Source organism: Lemur catta, chromosome 5, assembly GCF_020740605.2.
Source record: "Lemur catta isolate mLemCat1 chromosome 5, mLemCat1.pri, whole genome shotgun sequence".
Lineage (NCBI taxonomy): Eukaryota > Metazoa > Chordata > Mammalia > Primates > Lemuridae > Lemur > Lemur catta.
This window is the reverse complement of record NC_059132.1, coordinates 16,372,995-16,391,778: the sequence shown is the minus strand read 5'-3', so window position 1 is coordinate 16,391,778 and position 18,784 is coordinate 16,372,995. Positions and strand designations below refer to the sequence as shown.

Genomic DNA, 18,784 nt, shown 5'->3' with positions numbered 1-18,784 from the left:
TCACAGGAGAAGCTGTTATCAGGAGGTTTGTTGATTCAAGATCCTTTGTTGATGAAGAACAATTCAATTATCTTCACCACAGCCTTTTAGCCCTGGAATATACCCCAATACATTTTCAACTTTGGAGACAAAACTAGCCTTTGGTTAACAGGAGATTGAAATCAACTGGAAACCACAAGGCACGCCCAGATTCTAGGCACTTTGAGGGTGAAAGTGCTGCTTATTTAAATGGAAAAAATGATTTTAGATTTCAAAGTAATTTTTACTTTGTCCTTAAGCTGGTGTTCTCAAAACCAAGCTAGTCGTTTTAAGAGCGTGCCTGCCATCAAACTCTGAATCTGGGTGACTGTGGAGGAGGTGTGGGTTGTGCAGCACAAGCATTTATGGAAAACCCAGTTCCTTTCCTACTATTGTGAGGGCTGAATGGAAGTTAGCGATGCTTTCTACAAAGGGCAGTTTTAATCCTGCTTGCACGAAAAAATCACAATGTTCAGCATAGTACCAAAAAATAATGTTCTGGAGATACTTAAAGATTTTCATTAAGCAATGACAGTTCTATATTCAGAACTATGTAATGACTAGACACCCTGATCTCAAAGATTATGGAAACCAAATGTTTGCATCTGCCAGAGAAACCCAGGTGAAACATTTTGTAAATTAAAACAAAAGAGTCTTGTCTCTGTTAGAACACACCAGTTTTCACTGTAATTCCTGATTTTGTTCCTTACGAAAAAGAAAAATCACCACTTAGCTGGAGAAATACAAAATCAAAGGTAATGTGAAGAGTGGACTATTTGAGCAAAATAACTACATTGTTTGCCCTCTGGGAGGCCGAGGCGGGTGGATTGCTCGAGGTCAGGAGTTCGACACCAGCCTGAGCAAGAGCGAGACCCCCATCTGTACTAAAAATAGAAGGAAATGATTTGGACAGCTAAAAAATATATATAGAGAAAAAATTAGCCGGGCATGGTGGTGCATGCCTGTAGTCCCAGCTACTGGGGAGGCTGAGGCAGTAGGATCGCTTAAGCCCAGGAGTTTGAGGTTGCTGTGAGCTAGGCTGACGCCACGGCACTCACTCTAGCCCGGGGCAACAAAGTGAGACTCTGTCTCAAAAAAAAAAAACAAAACAAACAAAAAACAAAACAAAACAAAAACTACATTGTTTAATATTTAAAACAATTCTAGTGCAACCACAAGCTTAGTTCTGTTCAGGGACATGACATACAGCAGAGATGCTAGAGACTGGGGTGGGGTGGGCTTCAATTCAGTTGATGAACATCAACTTGATTGGGTCCACGTACTTTAACAGACCACCTACTATGTGCCAGGCTCATGTGGGGTGCAAAGATGAGGCAGCGAAACAGTATAAACTTCACCAACTTCCATTTTTCTGAATATCCTGATTGTACATCTGCTACTTACTAGGCGCACACCAGTGATACCTCCTTTCATACACACAACTGTCCTCAGGTGTGGATATTATTGTTTCCATTTTTTGGTAAGTAAATGAACCCCAAGCCACCCAGTTTGGTGAAGCTGGGTTGGAAGCCAGTTCTTTGGGAACTGAACACCCTGAAGCTCAACCTTGGCTTCGTACCGCCATGTCTGGGGCAGTTTTGTGGAACTGGACGTGATATTGATTAAGCTGAGGCCATTAAGTTTAGATCTGAGTGCTCTACGGGTCTACTTTCCCAAAACAAAACAAAACAAAACCACTATAGCTTCTGAATTATTATGGGTGTTAAGTACAGCCAGTAATCTCACTAATACATATAACTGTTTCTATGGTATGAAAATATCTGGTAGATATTTTTTCATTTTTAGTTTTTGTAGCACAGTAGTGATGAGTGATGTGCAGAGGCTCTGATGTCAGGCAGGACTGGATTTGAGACCTGGAAGAACAGTCTCCTTGTACTTGCCAGTGTCCCTCTGGGCAAATTCCTCAACTTCTCTAACCTCAGCTTCCTCTTTGGTAAAATGAAGAGATTCCTAGGATGTACTTCATAAAGTTGTGGTGAGGATTTAAATAAGATGCTACATTCTAATGTCTTATCACAGTGCCTGGAAAAAGCTCAAAAATGGAGGTAGATTCTCAAAAGTAGTAGATGCCCAAACATGCAGGCTATAATAATAATATTCATAATAATCATACAAATAATTATTATATCATTGCATTATATATTATCATTGCATCATCATTATTATTTGTTAATCAGAGTATCTGGTTCCATACCCAGAGGCAGCTCAGTTGAAGTGGCTGACAGACCACCACTTGCATTAAGCTCTGGGTTTTCCAAACTGGACTGACAATGTCCTTGAATGTCGTAACACCCAGTGCCCAGCACCTGCCAGCCAGGAAGGAGACCGACACCACTGTAGGAGAGTGAGCACACCTTGATCTCGGTACCAGGACTGTTGCCAGATTATTTTCACTGCCTTCTGCTTATTCCAGAAAAGGACTTTCTTCCCCATTCACTTTTCTGTTTCCGCCCGTGGGGTTCTGTGTCAGGCTGTGTTGTACCACCAGGATGTGGTTGAATTAGAACTACCCTAAAAGTCAGGTTAATTCTGTCACTGCTGCTTTGACTCTTGACTCTCTCTTCTCTAAACGGGGCTGAGGGGAAGCTTAGCACACCAGCTGAGGCAGGGGTCTGGGGAGCAGAAGCAGGGCAGGTGGGGTGGCTCTCGTGACAAAGGTGCGGAACCGGATTCATCTCTTGTGTGTCACCTTCCTATGCATGAACCCAATTACAACTGCTGTAAAATCAAAGGGAATTTGGAGACTAGGTTAACTCTTTAGAAGAACTTCCTGGAAGATGAGACATGAAATATTCCTGATCGCCTCTGCGGTGGCCTTGCTCAGCTGTGGGAGTCCTGGACTCTCTGTCACTGAGCTCTCCCTGTGCAAGGCCATCCAGCCACCCTGGCAAGCTCAGGCCCCAGAGTTCCATCCACCCACGCACCTGGTCACACGAAGCTTTCCAAAGCTCACCACCTGGCCCTGCGCTGGCTACACAGCGTGCCCTTGCTTTCTTGGAGTATTAAAGCAGAGGTGGCCTGGGCTGGCAGTTAACTTAAATGAGTGGGGGTCAGTGGCCAAGGGGAGTCCGCACACCCCACCAGGGAGGGTAGGTGCTCCAGCCACAGCTGGCCCCAATGCGGGAATGCAGAGATGTGGCCCAAGGTCACCAGTGCGTCTGGGTTCAAAAGAGAAGCTGGGAATTTGGATCTTTATGTAAGATATCCTAATTTTTAAATGTGAAATGCTAATTTCAATTAAAAGAAAATACAGGACAAAAAAAAAATTCTCACCTCCTGGCACAATGTAGTCTGTGGTCTAGTTTGCAACCTCTGGTTTAAAGAGAGCTGAAGGCCGGGTCATCCCTTGATTCTGTCATGGACAAATAAATATTTGCCCGCTCCCAATCTCCTAAATAATATCAAAAACTTTATGACAAATTTTGAAAGTATTATATAAACTGTGCTTAGGATCCCCAGACTTACTGGGGGGGGTCCCTTCTGAACAGCCTAATTGCATGGAGATGCCCAATGTGGGCAGAGAACACGGGTCTGGAGTCCCAGTTTCTAGTTCCTCTGCCACCACCAACTTGCCGTTGACCTCAGGCAAGTCTCCTAGCCAGGCTGGGACCCGGCTGAGCCAGGTGGAGTGCGCAGGGTGCAGAGTGTTAGGAGGCACGTGCCTCCCCCCACTGCCTGCTCTCTGTGTCTTATCTGGATAAGAAGAGGTCGTCCTGGAGACACCTAAGATCCTGCCAGCACCAGCCTATGATAATGTCACTAAATTTCCAAAATTGGCAAGGGACAAATGGGAGTGAGAGCTTCCAAACAGCACATGCTGCTATCTACAGACCTGTTGGATCTCCACTCGATTTCGCTGGTTCCAGCGATTTATCCAAGGCAGACCACTCACTGGGAGATAAGAGCTTTTGCAGGATGTGTTACTGATGTCCGTGGTCTGGCGTTTTTGACACCGTATCTACTGAACTTCTGACTCGCTACATTTAATCAGGAGACAGCGCCTGAAAATATTTGTTCTTCTCCCGTAATACTACTGAAAAAAATTTAATGACTTATTTTATTAACAACTCATTTTTTGTTTCACATGACTATACTTTTAGTCTGTTTTCCATTAGAGTTACGCATCTTTTCTGACCCACAATGGCATGGTGGGTGGGGAGGTGCTGCTGTCACCGAAGCGCCTGGCCGTCCTCAGCCTGGCCGGCAGGGGCTAAAAACCCGTGGCTGGAGCACTGCCACGGCAATTCGTGGTCACACAGAGTTGGGAATGCGGTCTTGGCATATTCAGCTGCAGCGTAAGTGTGACTTACTTGGACAAAACCTAGTACTATACGTGAATCACCAAATGTATAAAACAGCTGCAAATTAAAGGGCAATGATTAGGGTAACAGAAGCAGGTCTGACTCACAGAGGCTGGGTCCCTCCATTAAGACCCTTAAATGCCACAAAGTTGAGGCTGTATATTTGGGGAGGTGTGGCGGTGTCTGGAAAACAAAGCCCTCAAACTGTTGCGTGCCAAAGTCAACTGGCAATGGCCAGGAGTGAGGATAAATCATCTCTGGGACTACGACGTAAGTCACTGGAAAAACGGGATGATTTTCTTCCTCCTGCGAGTTTGATTTACCTTCAGCTTTGTGGGGACCCATTAACTGGGTAAAGGGAGTGACAAGGACAATTTCACAAGCTCGTGGGAGGCTTTGTCATTCTCCCCAGCAGGACTGTGCGTCACTGGTGGTTTGCCTAGTCCAGTTCTTGGAGGCTGGGTCACACCGTCCTGCAGCACCCGCCAGCCATGCTACAGGGGAGCCAAGCGCCATAACGGCCTTGGCAGCCCAGACCCCAAGGGCAGCTTGGCGGAATGGCTGAGCACACAGGCTCTGCTGCTGATTAGCTAAGCAGTCCCTTGGCTTCTCTGAGATGGGCTACTTCTTTGTAGAAGGAGGGTGATGGTAATAGCAGCTCCATCAGTGGAATTTTGAGAAGTAAGAGCTAGTGTATGTAAAAGCACTGGTTACCGCGCTGGGCATGAGTAACTGCTAGCTGTTACCATCGTCCCCATTATTCCTCCCCCGCAGTGGCACGGAGCCTTAACAAGTTTCACCCCTACTATGATTTTCTTCTTACTCCCTGGAAAGGGGAGGGTGATGGCTCTTTTTCTTGTCTACCACACTCTGTGCTGGTCATACCCCCCAAAAATGAGGTTGAGGGGGGCAGATCTCAGTCTTTTCCAACCTTGCACCAGTTCATTTCTCTGCATGGTCACAGTTTCCCTCTCAGTCTTGCCTCCTAAATTCTCATTCAGCGGAGCTGGGGAAACCCACCCTAGCCTTGATGGAAACAAAGTTTATGGTATTTCCACCCGTAGAAACGATGAAGTAACAGGGTTATTGCATGTGAAATATTTCTACTAGTAGTTGACATTCGCAAACTTTCCTTAATTTTGAGAGCTCGTCATAAGATAACCGTGAGTCTTTCCTTGTGTCCTACTTCACGCTGCCTAATGTCAGAGAAAACACACCCAAAATGTTATGTTTTGTCTTCTTAATTTGCAGACTTTTAAGCTTTCGATATTGATCTTTCTGGGAATAGGGTGTTTTGAACTCTCCTCTCTCTCTCTCTGAAAAATGTATTAAGTTAATGTGTGACACCCTCACTTAGTTCCTATTTATTATTTCACTGCCAAGATTCTTTATGGTGCCTAAATCGTGATTACAGAGAAGCATTATAAAATGTCAATGTGAGGATGAGATTTGGAAGGCCTGGGGGTGGGGAGGGGAGGTTCTTCAAATGGAGATGTCAGCTCCAGCCAATTTCTGGATGGCTCACCATTAAGATGGATGGTTCCAAAGCCCTGTGCCTCTGCTGGAAATTAAAAACCCATGGAATAACTGATTATGATTAATTTTAAGTACTTAGCCGTGTGAAGCCAAATGAGAGCATCTTTAAAGCAAAGCTATTGATCTGGCTTTGTTTGGAATTGAGAAGATAAACTAATCAGGATCTCGTGGGCTCTTTGTAATGATGGGGAATGAGAAGTTTTTGTTTTCTTTTTTGTCACAGGTTTTTAAACTTTTTGAGACACGGGGTGTACATGGATATCAATTTTTGTTTTTTTTTAATAGCAAACATCTGAGTAGAGAGGCGCTATCCAATTCTGCCCTGGGCAGGGGTGGGGTGGGTGTGAGGGTGTGCACGGAGGGACAAAAGTTAGGGAGGTAGAAAGGACGATGTTTATGACAGCCCCTCCTATGCAGTACGTAAATTGTCTCTTCATGAAGTTGAGGAAATAGACTCACAGAGGTTAAGAAGCTCGAGCCACGTCCCATGGCCTTGGATTCCACACCCAGGTGTGTCCGGCTGCAAAGCCCTCTCCTCCACCCCAGACTGCCTTCCTGGTGCGGCGAGACACCACCACTCCCAGCACACAACGAACATGCGGCTGTCAGGTCGTCACAGCTGTTTGGTGGCAGCTGGTGACTTCCATTTCCTGGTCTCTTCCCAAGGAATTGTCTTATCTTTCTCATTCTCTCTGTCAGGGGAGGAAGAAGGTGACATGCTCCTAACAGCCCTTTCTACGCACGCTATTCTGCAGGCCAGGGAAAGCGCGCCCACCCCTCCCAGTGCCCAGCCTCCCGACGGGAGAAGTCCTAGGTCACTAAATGTGAGCTGGCATCCTCTCCCTCGCAGACACGCATTTGATGCCGGTTCCAGGGTCAGAGTTTGGGTAGGGAGAGACCATCCATCTCAGGAATGACAACCTGACCTCCCTCCCTGCGGGTCCCGCCTGTTCCGTACCAGGAATTCTCGGCTTTCGTCCAATTTCGAGCAGCTTGCAGCATCAGCAACCCCTCCTATCTCCCGTGATTCCTCTTGGAATCACCTTCCTCTCAAGCTACGTGGAGAGGCTCTCCCTAGCCCGCTGCCGGTGTCTGCGGGCCCAGGTGAAAAGACAGGTGGAAGGAGGGCCTTTTACTCTTCCCTTAAAGTACAAAGGAACATTTGAATGTATTTATTCATCCATTTATTTGGCATTCATTCATTCTTCTGTAATCAGAGATAGGTAACCTGTGACTATGTCATTTTTTATTTTTAGAGGGATGCTCAAGAAATCCTACTCTCTTTCATTCACTGGCTAGAATAGTACCATCAGAATTATTTTTAGCACCAAGCAATTACAGAATTTGGAAAGGGGAAGTCACTCCCAAGACAGAGCAACCAACTCCTTCATTTTACAAATGAGAAAACTAAAGCTCCGAGAGCCGAAGAGACTTGCCCAAGGTCACACGGCTAATTAGCGGCAGAATCGGGACTGAGCCGCCCGTCTCCTGACACAAGTCCTACTGTGCTGTACTGCCTTCCTCTCCAGGTTTCCCCAAATCAGGGACAGCTGGAAGGGTGGCTTTGGTGGGAACAATCAAAACGTTTTCTTACACAATTCAACTTTAGTTTGAATGACCCCAAGATGACTCCTAGCTGACTTTCCTCCCGGAAATCAGGTTTCCTTAGTTAGACCCATTTGGAAATGCAGAACACAGAAAGACAGCTACACAGTTTTTCTAGACAAGGCATACAGGGTGTGATTATGGGGAAGGGGCCACCTCCTCTCGTCTTTTCCTCCCTGCCACTTTAAGGTCACGGTCACCGCTTAAAGTTTGAATTGAAACCTGAGATGCGAGCCCAGGAGCAATGGCAATGGCTGGACTTTCCCAGGCTGCCTGGCATCTCCCCCGTGCTGTGCCAAGGTCCCTTTCTGATTCTGGGTGATTCCAACTGACCTCCAGGTGCTCACCCTCTGTCACCGGCCCCACACCTGGACCCTGTCTCCTGGCGCACCCTCACTCAAACACACTCGCCCTGGACACTCTGGCGGGCTCTGGGGGGCTGCTCCAGCCCATCTGTCTCTCCCAGCAACAAATACTGCGGGAGCATCGGGGGAGAAAGACTCAACTGAGACTTCATTAGCAGGAACCCCAGTTTGTGGGAGGTGAGAAATCACACTTTGCTGCCTGCAAGCACTTTGGCCAAGGTGAGCCGGAGGTATCTCCCGGTTCCCAATTTTAATAGCACTGCAGTAGAAGACCAGAAAGGCATCCCCACGGACCCCCCTCTGCACACACACTCCCCCTCTCTCTCCTCCCCGCGCGGACACACACGCACACGCACACACACCAGGCAGCGATCGCAAAATTCACTCACAGGATCTCCAGATCGCGCAGCGCTCGGAAGGCTCCATCTTCAATGCAGCTGATGAGGTTGTTGTCCAGTTGCCTGTGGGAAAGCAAGGGAGAGCGTGAAGGCTGAGCGGGGCAGCGCCGCGGGGCCGGGCGGCCCGGGCCACCCGAGCGCCTGTCCCTCCACCCCCTCGCAGGCTCTGCTCGTCCCCGCCAGGAGCTCGCGCAGAGCCAGCCTGTCTGCCACGCTGCTCCGTCTCTCCTCTCTGACTGTCTGAGAGAACTACACAGACGAGCTCACCAAAGGCTGTCAGGTCTCAGTAAATATTAATTGCGCATTTTTTTTTTTTTTTTTTTTTTTAGGCAGAAGGGAGTAATTTCATTACATTAGGGCATCCAATCCATTACGAGCTCTTACCGTCATGTCACTGAAACAATTTCATTAAGCTAAAGGCCTGTAAATCATTGGAGGTCACTGCTCTGCCCTCCGCGACCTCCCAGAATGCTGTTTTCTCTCTCCCGTTCCCTCGTCTGCCTTTTACTGGAAGTTGCAGTCTCCCGGTCTGACACCGTGCTAAATCTCAAGGCTTTATCTGCCCACGAGCGGCGAGGGTGCATGGGGAATATACCAATTCCAAATTAGACTCAACTAATCTAATTTTATAGTCTTTTTATTATTCTAAGCACCAAATGTCTGTGGTGGTTTGATGCCTCCGTGCATTGTTATGGGGCCCATCTGGTAGGTCATTCTATTGAAGCATTTTCTGACTAAATACAGATTCCCTCAAACTGCACCAACCATCATCAACATTAAAGAAATTCATTGATGGAAGTGTTCACGATGGGGGAAGAAAAGAAATATCGTTATTGTCTTAAAGATGTACCAGTTAAATTTAAATTGGGGAGAATTAAAGGCACCTATTTCAGGATTCCTTTTCTATTTCCCTTTCCATCCCATGAGCATGAAAATAATGTTTTTTAAAAAGATGCCTTGACTAATACACGTTCTAGTTGGGGGCTGCGGTAATGTAGTTGAGGGATAACAAATAGATACTGTTTTCTCTAAATCAAAATATTAATACATATACGATATGTAGTTAGGATATTTACCATGACCACACCCTAATTTAAACATCAGATATTATATATAATCCATCTGATTCCCCCCCAAAAAACCCCCAAAAAGATGTTATACAGAAAATGGTCATTAACACCAGCTTGTTTGCTGTACTTTGTTTGCAGAGCACGCCATGGTCTTTGGGGAGGGCGGGCTGAAAAGTATGGCCGTACTGAAAAACTCCTTTATAGACTCTTTTTAAATTTTTTTTTTTTTTTGTCTAAGAAAAAAAAAATGAGCCCCTCTCATTTTTTTGGAGGGATTTCCTGTTGCTGGAATCTTCATTTGTAATTTGCACTAAACCATCCCAAGATGACTCTCCACAAAAGCTGTGTCAAAGCTACCTTTGGTAACCCTTTCCAATGGCTTTGTTTTCCGCCCAAGGAAGGCAGAATTAAAACGAAAATACTGTTATCTTTGGAAAAGTATAGAGATGTAGGATTGTATAAATGCACACAAAGGAAACACAATTAGAGTGATGTTGTGCGTTACAATAAACAGGCTGTGCCCCGAGATTATGGGAAATTGCATCATCTCAAGAGATGCTCACATTATAAGATTTAGATAGTTAGAATTCAAAAATAAACAGTAAATGGGCATTTCAAGAAGCAGAAGCACACTTTAGGTGAGCGAGTCCTATATCTAGTGTTTCAAAGTTCTCACCGATGCCCTCTTACACGGAGTCTCACTGTGTATCCCTAATTTTTCCGGAGCCTTTCTTAACAAGAGTTTGCTGAGCGTCTTTTTCCACGGGTTTCTCGCGGCAGTGGGGCCACGGATTCCCTGCAGAGGTTCTGTGAAGGCAGTCTAGTACTGCGGCCCAGCTTCGGGATTTATCATCAGTTTAAAGGCCAATGAATCAACAACCCCTGCCCACGCCAAGGCCACCAAACCTTACCAAGCAGAAATGCAGTGGATTGGCTTTTGGCTCCAAGAAATTGTTCAATGAACATGCTGAATTCGGCAAAAATGGCACCATCCGCCTAAGTAGAAAAGTATCTAAATCATCAAATCGGGAAGTCCAGGGTGCGTAGAGGTGGCAGTGTGTGGTGCATCGGCTTTTGTGCAGACATTTCAGAGAGGACCTTGCTATTAGTATATTATTGATTTGCTGCATTTGTGAAGCATTTTCCATTCCTTTTGAGAGACTAGAAACCAAACAGGAGGCTCTAACTGGACAGCATTTTGCATGGAAGGAATGAAATCTGCAGGGCAGAAGAGAAAGGCATAGAAAGAAATGAAAAAATAAAGTGGTAGAAAGAATAAAAAAGTGTGTTGGGGAAGACGGGCAAAAGATTTAAAAAAACCCCACCACGCACTACCCATATCTGGTCAGAGTCCTGTAACTCAGCAAACTGGAGGGGTGGGGACAGAAAGTGTCAGAGAGGGTGCTGATTATTTTCGGGCTAGATGCAGAGACATCAAATACATTATACATTAAATGATGTTTAAATATTTTTAGCGGTTGGCAAAAGTTGACATCTAGTTGTTTCTCTGTAATGAGGAAAACTGAGCTTTACTATAAGCATCTCTGTGGGTATATTTTATAGACTATTTTAAAACACGAAATGTATCAAAATTTAGGATATTTACGCATAAGTGTGCTTTTCGAGGAGACACTTGTTCTCACCGAGATTGTCTCCTTTGGTTATAATCATAGATAAACAAAACGGGAACTGTCTCCTAACCCTGGAAGTCAAAGGGCCATTTCTCGAGACCCCCATTCATTCCAGTGTGCAGGGCTGCAAGGCCCATGGGGCCCACGCGGCAGACAGTTACTCCATTCCAGCTAGTATATCTCCATGGCACCGAGTGTCAGAGCATTTGTGAGAAGTCCGCTTAATTGTCCACAATCATTCCTGATATTTCATACAAATACACTAAGTCCCTAAAACAAGGGAAATACGCACTTGGTTCACACAGGTTTTTCCTTGCAAAAATATACCCTAGAGACGTAAAAGTTAGTCCTCAAGCAGAGGAGGCGGGGAGCGAAATAAACACCAGCTCGGCACTGCTTTGAGGGTGGTGGAGTAGAGTCTTACCAAACACACACAGAACCTTCCGGGGCTGAGGCCAAAGCATTTGACTTAGCAGTTTGCTTCTGGGGGGTTGATGTGACCAGAGGTGGCTGACATGTATCCTAGGCTCTCAGGTCAAAGGTCCTTATTGTGCCTTTGAAAGGCTTCGTTCAAAGACCCTCTCAAAAACAAATCCACAAAGCCCAGCCTGTGCCACGCACCCCAGCACTTGGGAGGCCTGTGCAAAAAGAACTTTACAAATGTGAGCAGAGGGGACTCAGCAGTCCAAGGATGCCTGACAGATTTCTTTCTGTTTTTCCTTGGCAATAAGAAGTGTATTTCCCACTGCAGCTGGATCCTTGCTTCCTTCCACACACAATAACCTATCCCCGTGCGTGGCACTGTGCGGGCATTTCCCAGAGGGTCACTGATGGTTGCAGAGTAAGTCCTTCCATGGCAAGTATGTCAGGGCTGGGCCCAAACTGCATGGGATAAAGTTCTAAGCCACAAGCCACACTGTCCTGGCCGTGTGGCTTCAACGACGAACAAGCGCCGAGCACACCTGCCAGGCCCGCACAGGGCCAAGTGCCTTCCAGGCTTCCTTGTCTTTCTGAGACACTGACCTCTCCCCGGGAGTCCCTGGGAAGAAGACTTAGAATAAAACGAGATTTCTCTGGGCCCAGGGTGAAGATGAGCATCAGGAAGGCAGAGAATGGAGGGAAGGCTGGCTATTTTTTGGAGGTATCTTTTATTGTCCTCTACTTTATACAGAATACTCAATATGATTTACACTCCTCTGTCTCCGAATAGGCTAAGAAGCTCCAAAACATTTCATGATATTAAATTAACTGCTCTAATTTCCCCGGGAAGCTCAGATTTCGGCAAACAATATGAGTGCTAAAATGATACCAGAGTCCATTTAGAAAGGAATCCTCAGACAAGCACTAAATGCAGACTCCCCGAGAGGAGCTTTCTGACTACTGTATTTTTATACTCTGAGAACATAAACAAGGCGGAAAGGAAAGCCAGCATGAACAAGGACTTAAAATAATCCCCACAAACGGCAGACAGGGAGACAGCACTTTTGTAAGAACTCCCATTCCTAAGCGTGATCTACTCCTATTATCACAGTTCATCTCTTTCAGTTACAATGTGAAATTCCATAAAGAAAGCAGGATTAGAAATATTTTTGTGCTTCAGCAATTAAGAAGCACATCTAAATCCTCAAAAAAGGGTTAAAAAAAATGGACTACCATTTTAAGAGCAATCTACCTATCTCCCAACAACAATAATCAAGAAAAAAAAAAAAAAGAAAGGAGAGAAAGAAAGAAAAAAAAAACAAAAACAAGAAAATTTCAGGATTTCAATGATGCATTTGAATCCCCGTGAGGAATACCCTGAAAACAGAAATTTCCAGAAACAGGCTTTAGGAATCTGGAAGAACAGGATTCCCAACCAATTATCCACGGGCAAGGTCTGCATACCAGGGCACATCCATCCAGCTGTTCACTCCTCATCCAGATGTTCTGGGGGCCCAGCATCTCCTCCGATGGATGGTTAAACTCAGCCCAAGGGCACTGTCACTCCGGCGGCCCAAAATTCAGCAGCAGAGTTCTGCTCTAGGACTGCGGCTAGATCTGCTGCAGTCTTCCTCGTACTAAATGGGAGAACCAGCTATGGCTCAGCGCTCTCTGGAGTTTAACAGTTTTGCTAATTTCTGAATAAAACTACCTACACAAAATGTGCAAAATCATTGGGGGACTTCTGTATGAAATTCACAAGGGAAGGCTTACTGGAAACCCAAAGCAAGTCGTGGAATCCAACAATTAATTAACCCACAAGAGCAACAGAGTACTATGACATGTTCACACTGTATTGGGTCCCCAGGATATATAATGAAGTGTAAGATACTTTGAAAATATTGGGAAGAAGGTTACCACCTGTGGTTTTTACATCTCAATTATCTTAAAAGGTTTCAGAGAATTCTAAAGACTACACTAATTTGAATTTGGTTTTGATGAAATATATATGTTCATACACGTACATGTTTGAGGTATGCTTCTTTTTCCAGACTGAGGAGAAATGGAATGTTGCAACTATTAGAAAAAAAAAAAAAAAGAAACAAACTGGGAAATCCCTGCTTTCATGAAACAAGGCAGAAGACAAAACATGAAGCAGCCTTGACATACTATTTCTTTTCTTCCCATTATCTGTCCTTAAGCAGAAAATACAAAATCTAGTAGCACTTCTGAAGGTTGTTTTTTATAACAATTTAACGTTCTAAAAATCATTATTGAAGTACAAATTATAGAAGTGATTGTCTGCTGCTGGCTGGGGTCTTTGAAAAAAAAATAAAGCTCAAGGTTATTTTAACTGGCAAAAGGGAAAAAAATTATATTCAAAAGAAATGCATATACTTCATATAATTGAGTACTGGTCACACTTTTTAGGCAAATCAAACACTTGATCTAAGCCACAATCTGCTAATGAATTGTCACTACTTCTCATCATTAGGAAGCTACTGTAATTCCACATTAAAACATCTCAAATGAGCAAAAGGAGGTGAATCTATTATTTTGCACATTTTGTACACTTGTCCACCAGACCGGAGAATACATGCATATAGATATGTTTACTGATCCATGAATTATTTAAGTATCCACAAAGATCCCTCTCTAGAGAACTGACTTTATGCCTGTTTTTCCTGTATATGTAGTTACATGTAACATTGTATACATTTAAATACAAATACATAGTATACAATAGGTAAAGCAATCGTTGACCTCTGACATTTAATGTGGTGTATCCAGTTAGTTTTAGAGATGTTTAGATAACTGATTGTTAGCATTCGAAGACTCCATCCAACCAAACCTACTGTATAAAGGGCAAGTAGCTTTCTGACTAGGATAGCTTGTTTGGAATTTAGTTTAAATTGAAGATGAGTTTATTTTAACAAGCGTCGATATGCATACTTTGCCTCATGGCTTGCATAACACCTTTTATTTAGTATGTATCATATTGCTGTTCAACATACGCAACTTCTCAGCAGGAAAATAACTGCATCCACTCCAGTAGATGTTCCTGAAAGCAAGCTCGGCAACAATGCAAACACCAATGATGGATTAGCAACAAGGAGGCACACCAGACCTTGGAGGATAAAGAGGTGTTTTACACATCACTGGGAAATATCAATAACTCCACTTCTGTGTTTACATGGTTTCCTGTATGTTGGGCATTTGGCAAATGAATTTGTGTTGAAAAATGCAAGGGGGAAAAATCTCTGCAAACCAATTTAGCATTAAGGATAATTATGGGGAACAAGTGAAATGCCCATTTAATTTGGGCAAGTTTAAACCAGAAACAAATTTCTGGCATTTCTAGATAAATAAAATAACAACAACAAAATAAATAAAAAAGCAAATCAAACTGAAACAGAACACCCCACAGCCATGGTGAGAGAGCTTCATTTGTTTTCTAGCAACTTTTAGACCAATGGGACCAAGGAAGCTTGGTTTCTGTTTGTAAAATGTACACTCACATTTTGAGGTTTGCTTCAAACAACCTGTTTCCTGTGGTCAACTTCATGTCAGGACAAAGGAGTTTATAACTAGGTGGACCAACTCCCCAAGGTGTGCCTGGGACTTCCTCGTTTTAGCACCGAAACTCCTGTGTGGCAATCCCAGGAAAACTGCCATAGCTGCTCCCCCTGTTATACCCTTGGGGCCGACTCAGAAATAGATTTATTCTCAGCACACGATTCCCTCAACCACGTCCCTAAACCTTAAAATGTCTGTGGATTCACAAACTCAGCTGTCAGTTATGTCGGCTCTAAAAGGCTCCTTGCTGCATCTTCTGTAAAATGGGCTTTGCAAACTCACCTACAAGGAGGCTGGCAGGAGCCCTGAGAGTCACTAAAATGTCCTACGGTGCATTCCCAACCTTCCTCATTGGGAATTAGAATTTCTTTGTAAGAAGTATCTCTGTTTTACTCGCCGGCCTTGCTGATGTCATGAATACTCCGAGGCTGGACAAATAAATGGCTGTCTCCATAGTGATCAGGGCAGGTTTGTGGTTTCCCTAGTTACACTCTTGAGCGATAACCATCTGTAGTTCCTCCCCGGCAAAGGCTCAGGCGGGAGGAAGGAGTGAGAAACTGGGAAGATGAAATGTGCTTTTGTTAACGGGCATGGAAAGTTATCTTCCACATCTCTGTTTTTTACTACTTTTTCTAAATCACCAAGCACAAACTGTAGTGAGGTACTAAGAAGTGTTTTTTTTTTTTTTTCCCATTCCTCCAGGGGTTTCAGAAATGTTCCCACTGGACGCTAAGGATTACAAACTGTCCCAGCTGTGTGACTATGACCAATGTGCAGAAGCCAGAGCTGAGGTATTTCTTCCTAGGTACGAGGTGGGCGCCCAGGTGTGATGCCGTTCAAATACAGGGTTTTACGCATCCCCACTCTGGGTTGAAGCCGTCAATCAACTCATCCTGGGGCTTTCGCTCTGACAGTGCATTGAGGCCGCGTTGCCTCCTTAGACCTCCAGAGATCTTTGTTTCCCTTTAAAAGAATCACAAGATATCTCATCTAGAAATTTAACTAAGACTTCCTTGATTTTATTCATATTTCCAGCCCATGCTAACCAACCTTTTGGAGGCTCTCAATATTGACTACCCATTTTTTGTACAATGGAAGACCAGGGCTTGTGTAATTGCTAGCCGTGTGAACTAAGTCATTCATATCCTTGTCCCTGAGTGTCAGTTTCATCAGTCTCCATCGTAAAATGGAGATAATAACATTTAGCCCGAAGGGAATTTTTGAATATTAAAGTAATGAAATATGTGCACTCTGAAAATGTATTGTTGGCATTGCTTAATTTTATTTGCCTTAAAACAAATAATATTAAATATAGGAATTCGTTTTTACAAATTCATTTTTACATAGTCTCTGAGGTCTCTTTTAGCTCTGAAGTTATGTGACCTGAGATTGATTTCTTACGAGTCTTAAGGATAAGTTCCTGTTCATCACACTCAGACCCTTCTGTGATTTCAGCCTATTCTTTATTCATCCGTCCTAGACCAAAGAATCTATTATTTGAGATGTTCAACATATTCTTTTTGGACTAAGGGTGGTAGTTCAGACTCCTATGTTTTTCGTACTTCTCCAGCTGCTAAGAGATTGAAATACAAGAAGCCATCAAAAGCCTACACCAAAGAAGATATAAATTTTTCCCTTACTGGGAGAATGATGCCAATATGGGAACATTTTCACAATTCCCATAGGTGAGAACCGCCAAGGAGAGAAATTGCAAAATTTAACCCCATTTCTTGGTGGCTGTTTCCAATTAATAACCCATCAAGTAAGGTATTAAGCACCTAAAATAATCAAATGCAACACCATCTATGGGGTATAATTTCTTAATCTGAACATTCCATAATCTGTACACAAACCTTCAGTGACTCCTTGCAGCCTACATTATAAACTGTAACAACAATACCACCATAACAACCACAATAATAATTGCACCTATCATTTATTCATCATTTATTAGGCAGCAAGTATTGAGCTGAGCATCTTAAGTGTCTTATGTCAGTTTGCTCTCACAACAGTTCCTACTTTACAGAAGAAGGAAGTGAGACATTGAGAGCTACATCTCTAAACTTGGCTTTGAACCCAGGTTTGTCCATGCTCGTAATGACTATGAGAGATGCTGCTCCTCTGGAGACAGCTCAGACTCCTTAGCAACGCATCGTTCCACGCTCTGGGCAACACGTGAGCATACCAAGTACTTTCACTTTTCCATGTCTCACTTATGCCGATCCTTGCCCCCTCCTCTGTTTAGGGAACCCCTCCCCATCCATCAGGACCCTCCTCAAGGGCCACATCGTCCTGAACAAACTCCCACAAAATGCACCACTCTCTCCAAGCTCTCATGACCCTTTGGTCACACTTATTTCACAGCAATTGGACTAGTTGTGAACACAGGAGGAAACCAAGGTTCAGAGAGGTTATGCAGCATCACCAAGGGAGCTCAGCTAGTACACTGGAGAGTCAAGTTCAAACGTACCTTCCTGACTTGGGAGCCTCAGGGCTCACCCATCATGCTATTCTACTTCTTTCTGACTTTCAAAGTATAAAGATAGGGAACCTATAACATGGCTGTGTGGGTGTGACTCAAGTTATTTTGGCTAGGAAGAGGCTGGTGACAAAAGTCAGGGTTTGGTCTCGGTATCTGTCACTGGGACCCAGTTGCTTTCCTTAGCCTGCAAGCATTCTTACTCAGAAGATTGGCAGAGTGGTGGGGGCAGCCCACTCAACACTGTCCCCCCGCTGCCTCGCATGTGTCTCTCAAACAGATTCCCTGAGAGTCCCAGTCCATTTGGCTTTTAGGATCACTGGGGGAAGAAGACTGATTTTCGCTCCAGTCACTGAGGAATATGGACAGGTGTCTATACCCTAAGGAGATGCTTCAATTCCAGGTCACCTACTGGGACCCAATGGGTGGCCTTCTGACTAGGCTGGGGCAGGCTAGTGCTTTCTTGGGCAGAGGCATGGCATATCCAGAGAAATGGTTCTCTCGCTCTAGGCAAGTTGTAAATTACACAGATCTTAACCCGTTTTTCCTGGGCATGGCCTCTCCCAGTGGTGATACAGGCTTGTCTCCCAAAGGTGCACGAGCCACAGGTACTGAAACCACTGGGCAGCACTAACCAGGCTGTGCAGTAGATGTTCAGGGCGCGTGGCCATTAGCGAGGCATCACTCAAAGGTATTTTCGTGGCAGCAGAAGCCAATTAAACATGTCTTGTAAGCTCAGTGTAAGGGAGGATAAAGGCCCTTGTAATTAACTGCTGAAAAAAGGGCATCAAAACCCAGCAACACGGGCTATGCTGATAACTACATTCGATTGAGCTAACAAGCAGAATTGAAATACTCTAGGAAAAGGCCTTCTTTTCCTTTACTATTAAGGAATAATGAATGCATGGACTCACCAACAACAGGACAAGCAGATGCAATATCTGTTTAGTACACTACAGTACCTGCCCTGCAGTGCCTGGCACATGGGAAGTGCTTGGTACAAAATCCTAGGAATTGCATTAGATACCACTGTACACCCACCAGGATGGCTACAATTAAAAACATGGAAAATAATAAGTGCTTGGTGAGGATCTGGAGAAATGGGAACACTGCTACATTGCTGGAGGGAATGTAAAATGGTGCAGCTGCTATGGAAAACAGTTTGGTGGTTCCCCAAAAACTTAAATACAGGATTACCATAGAACCCACAAATTCCATCCCTGGGGATACAGCCAGAAGAATTAAAAACAGGCGTTCAGACAAAGATTTGTACACAAATGTTCACAGCAGCACTATTCACAACAGCCAAAAGGTGGAACCAACCTGAATGCCCATCAGTAGAGCAGATAAACAAATTGTGGTAT

General features: G+C 44.3%; 1 protein-coding gene across 1 annotated transcript in view; it reads right to left on the bottom strand.

The window, feature by feature from the left end:
• Positions 1–18,784, bottom strand: part of SLIT3 (slit guidance ligand 3) — a 574,724-nt gene that overhangs the window by 147,515 nt on the left and 408,425 nt on the right. Inside the window, exon 6 of the mRNA XM_045551207.1 lies at positions 8,236–8,307. Within this exon, the coding sequence (XP_045407163.1) occupies positions 8,236–8,307 (72 nt within the window). The remainder of the gene's footprint in view (positions 1–8,235; positions 8,308–18,784) is intronic.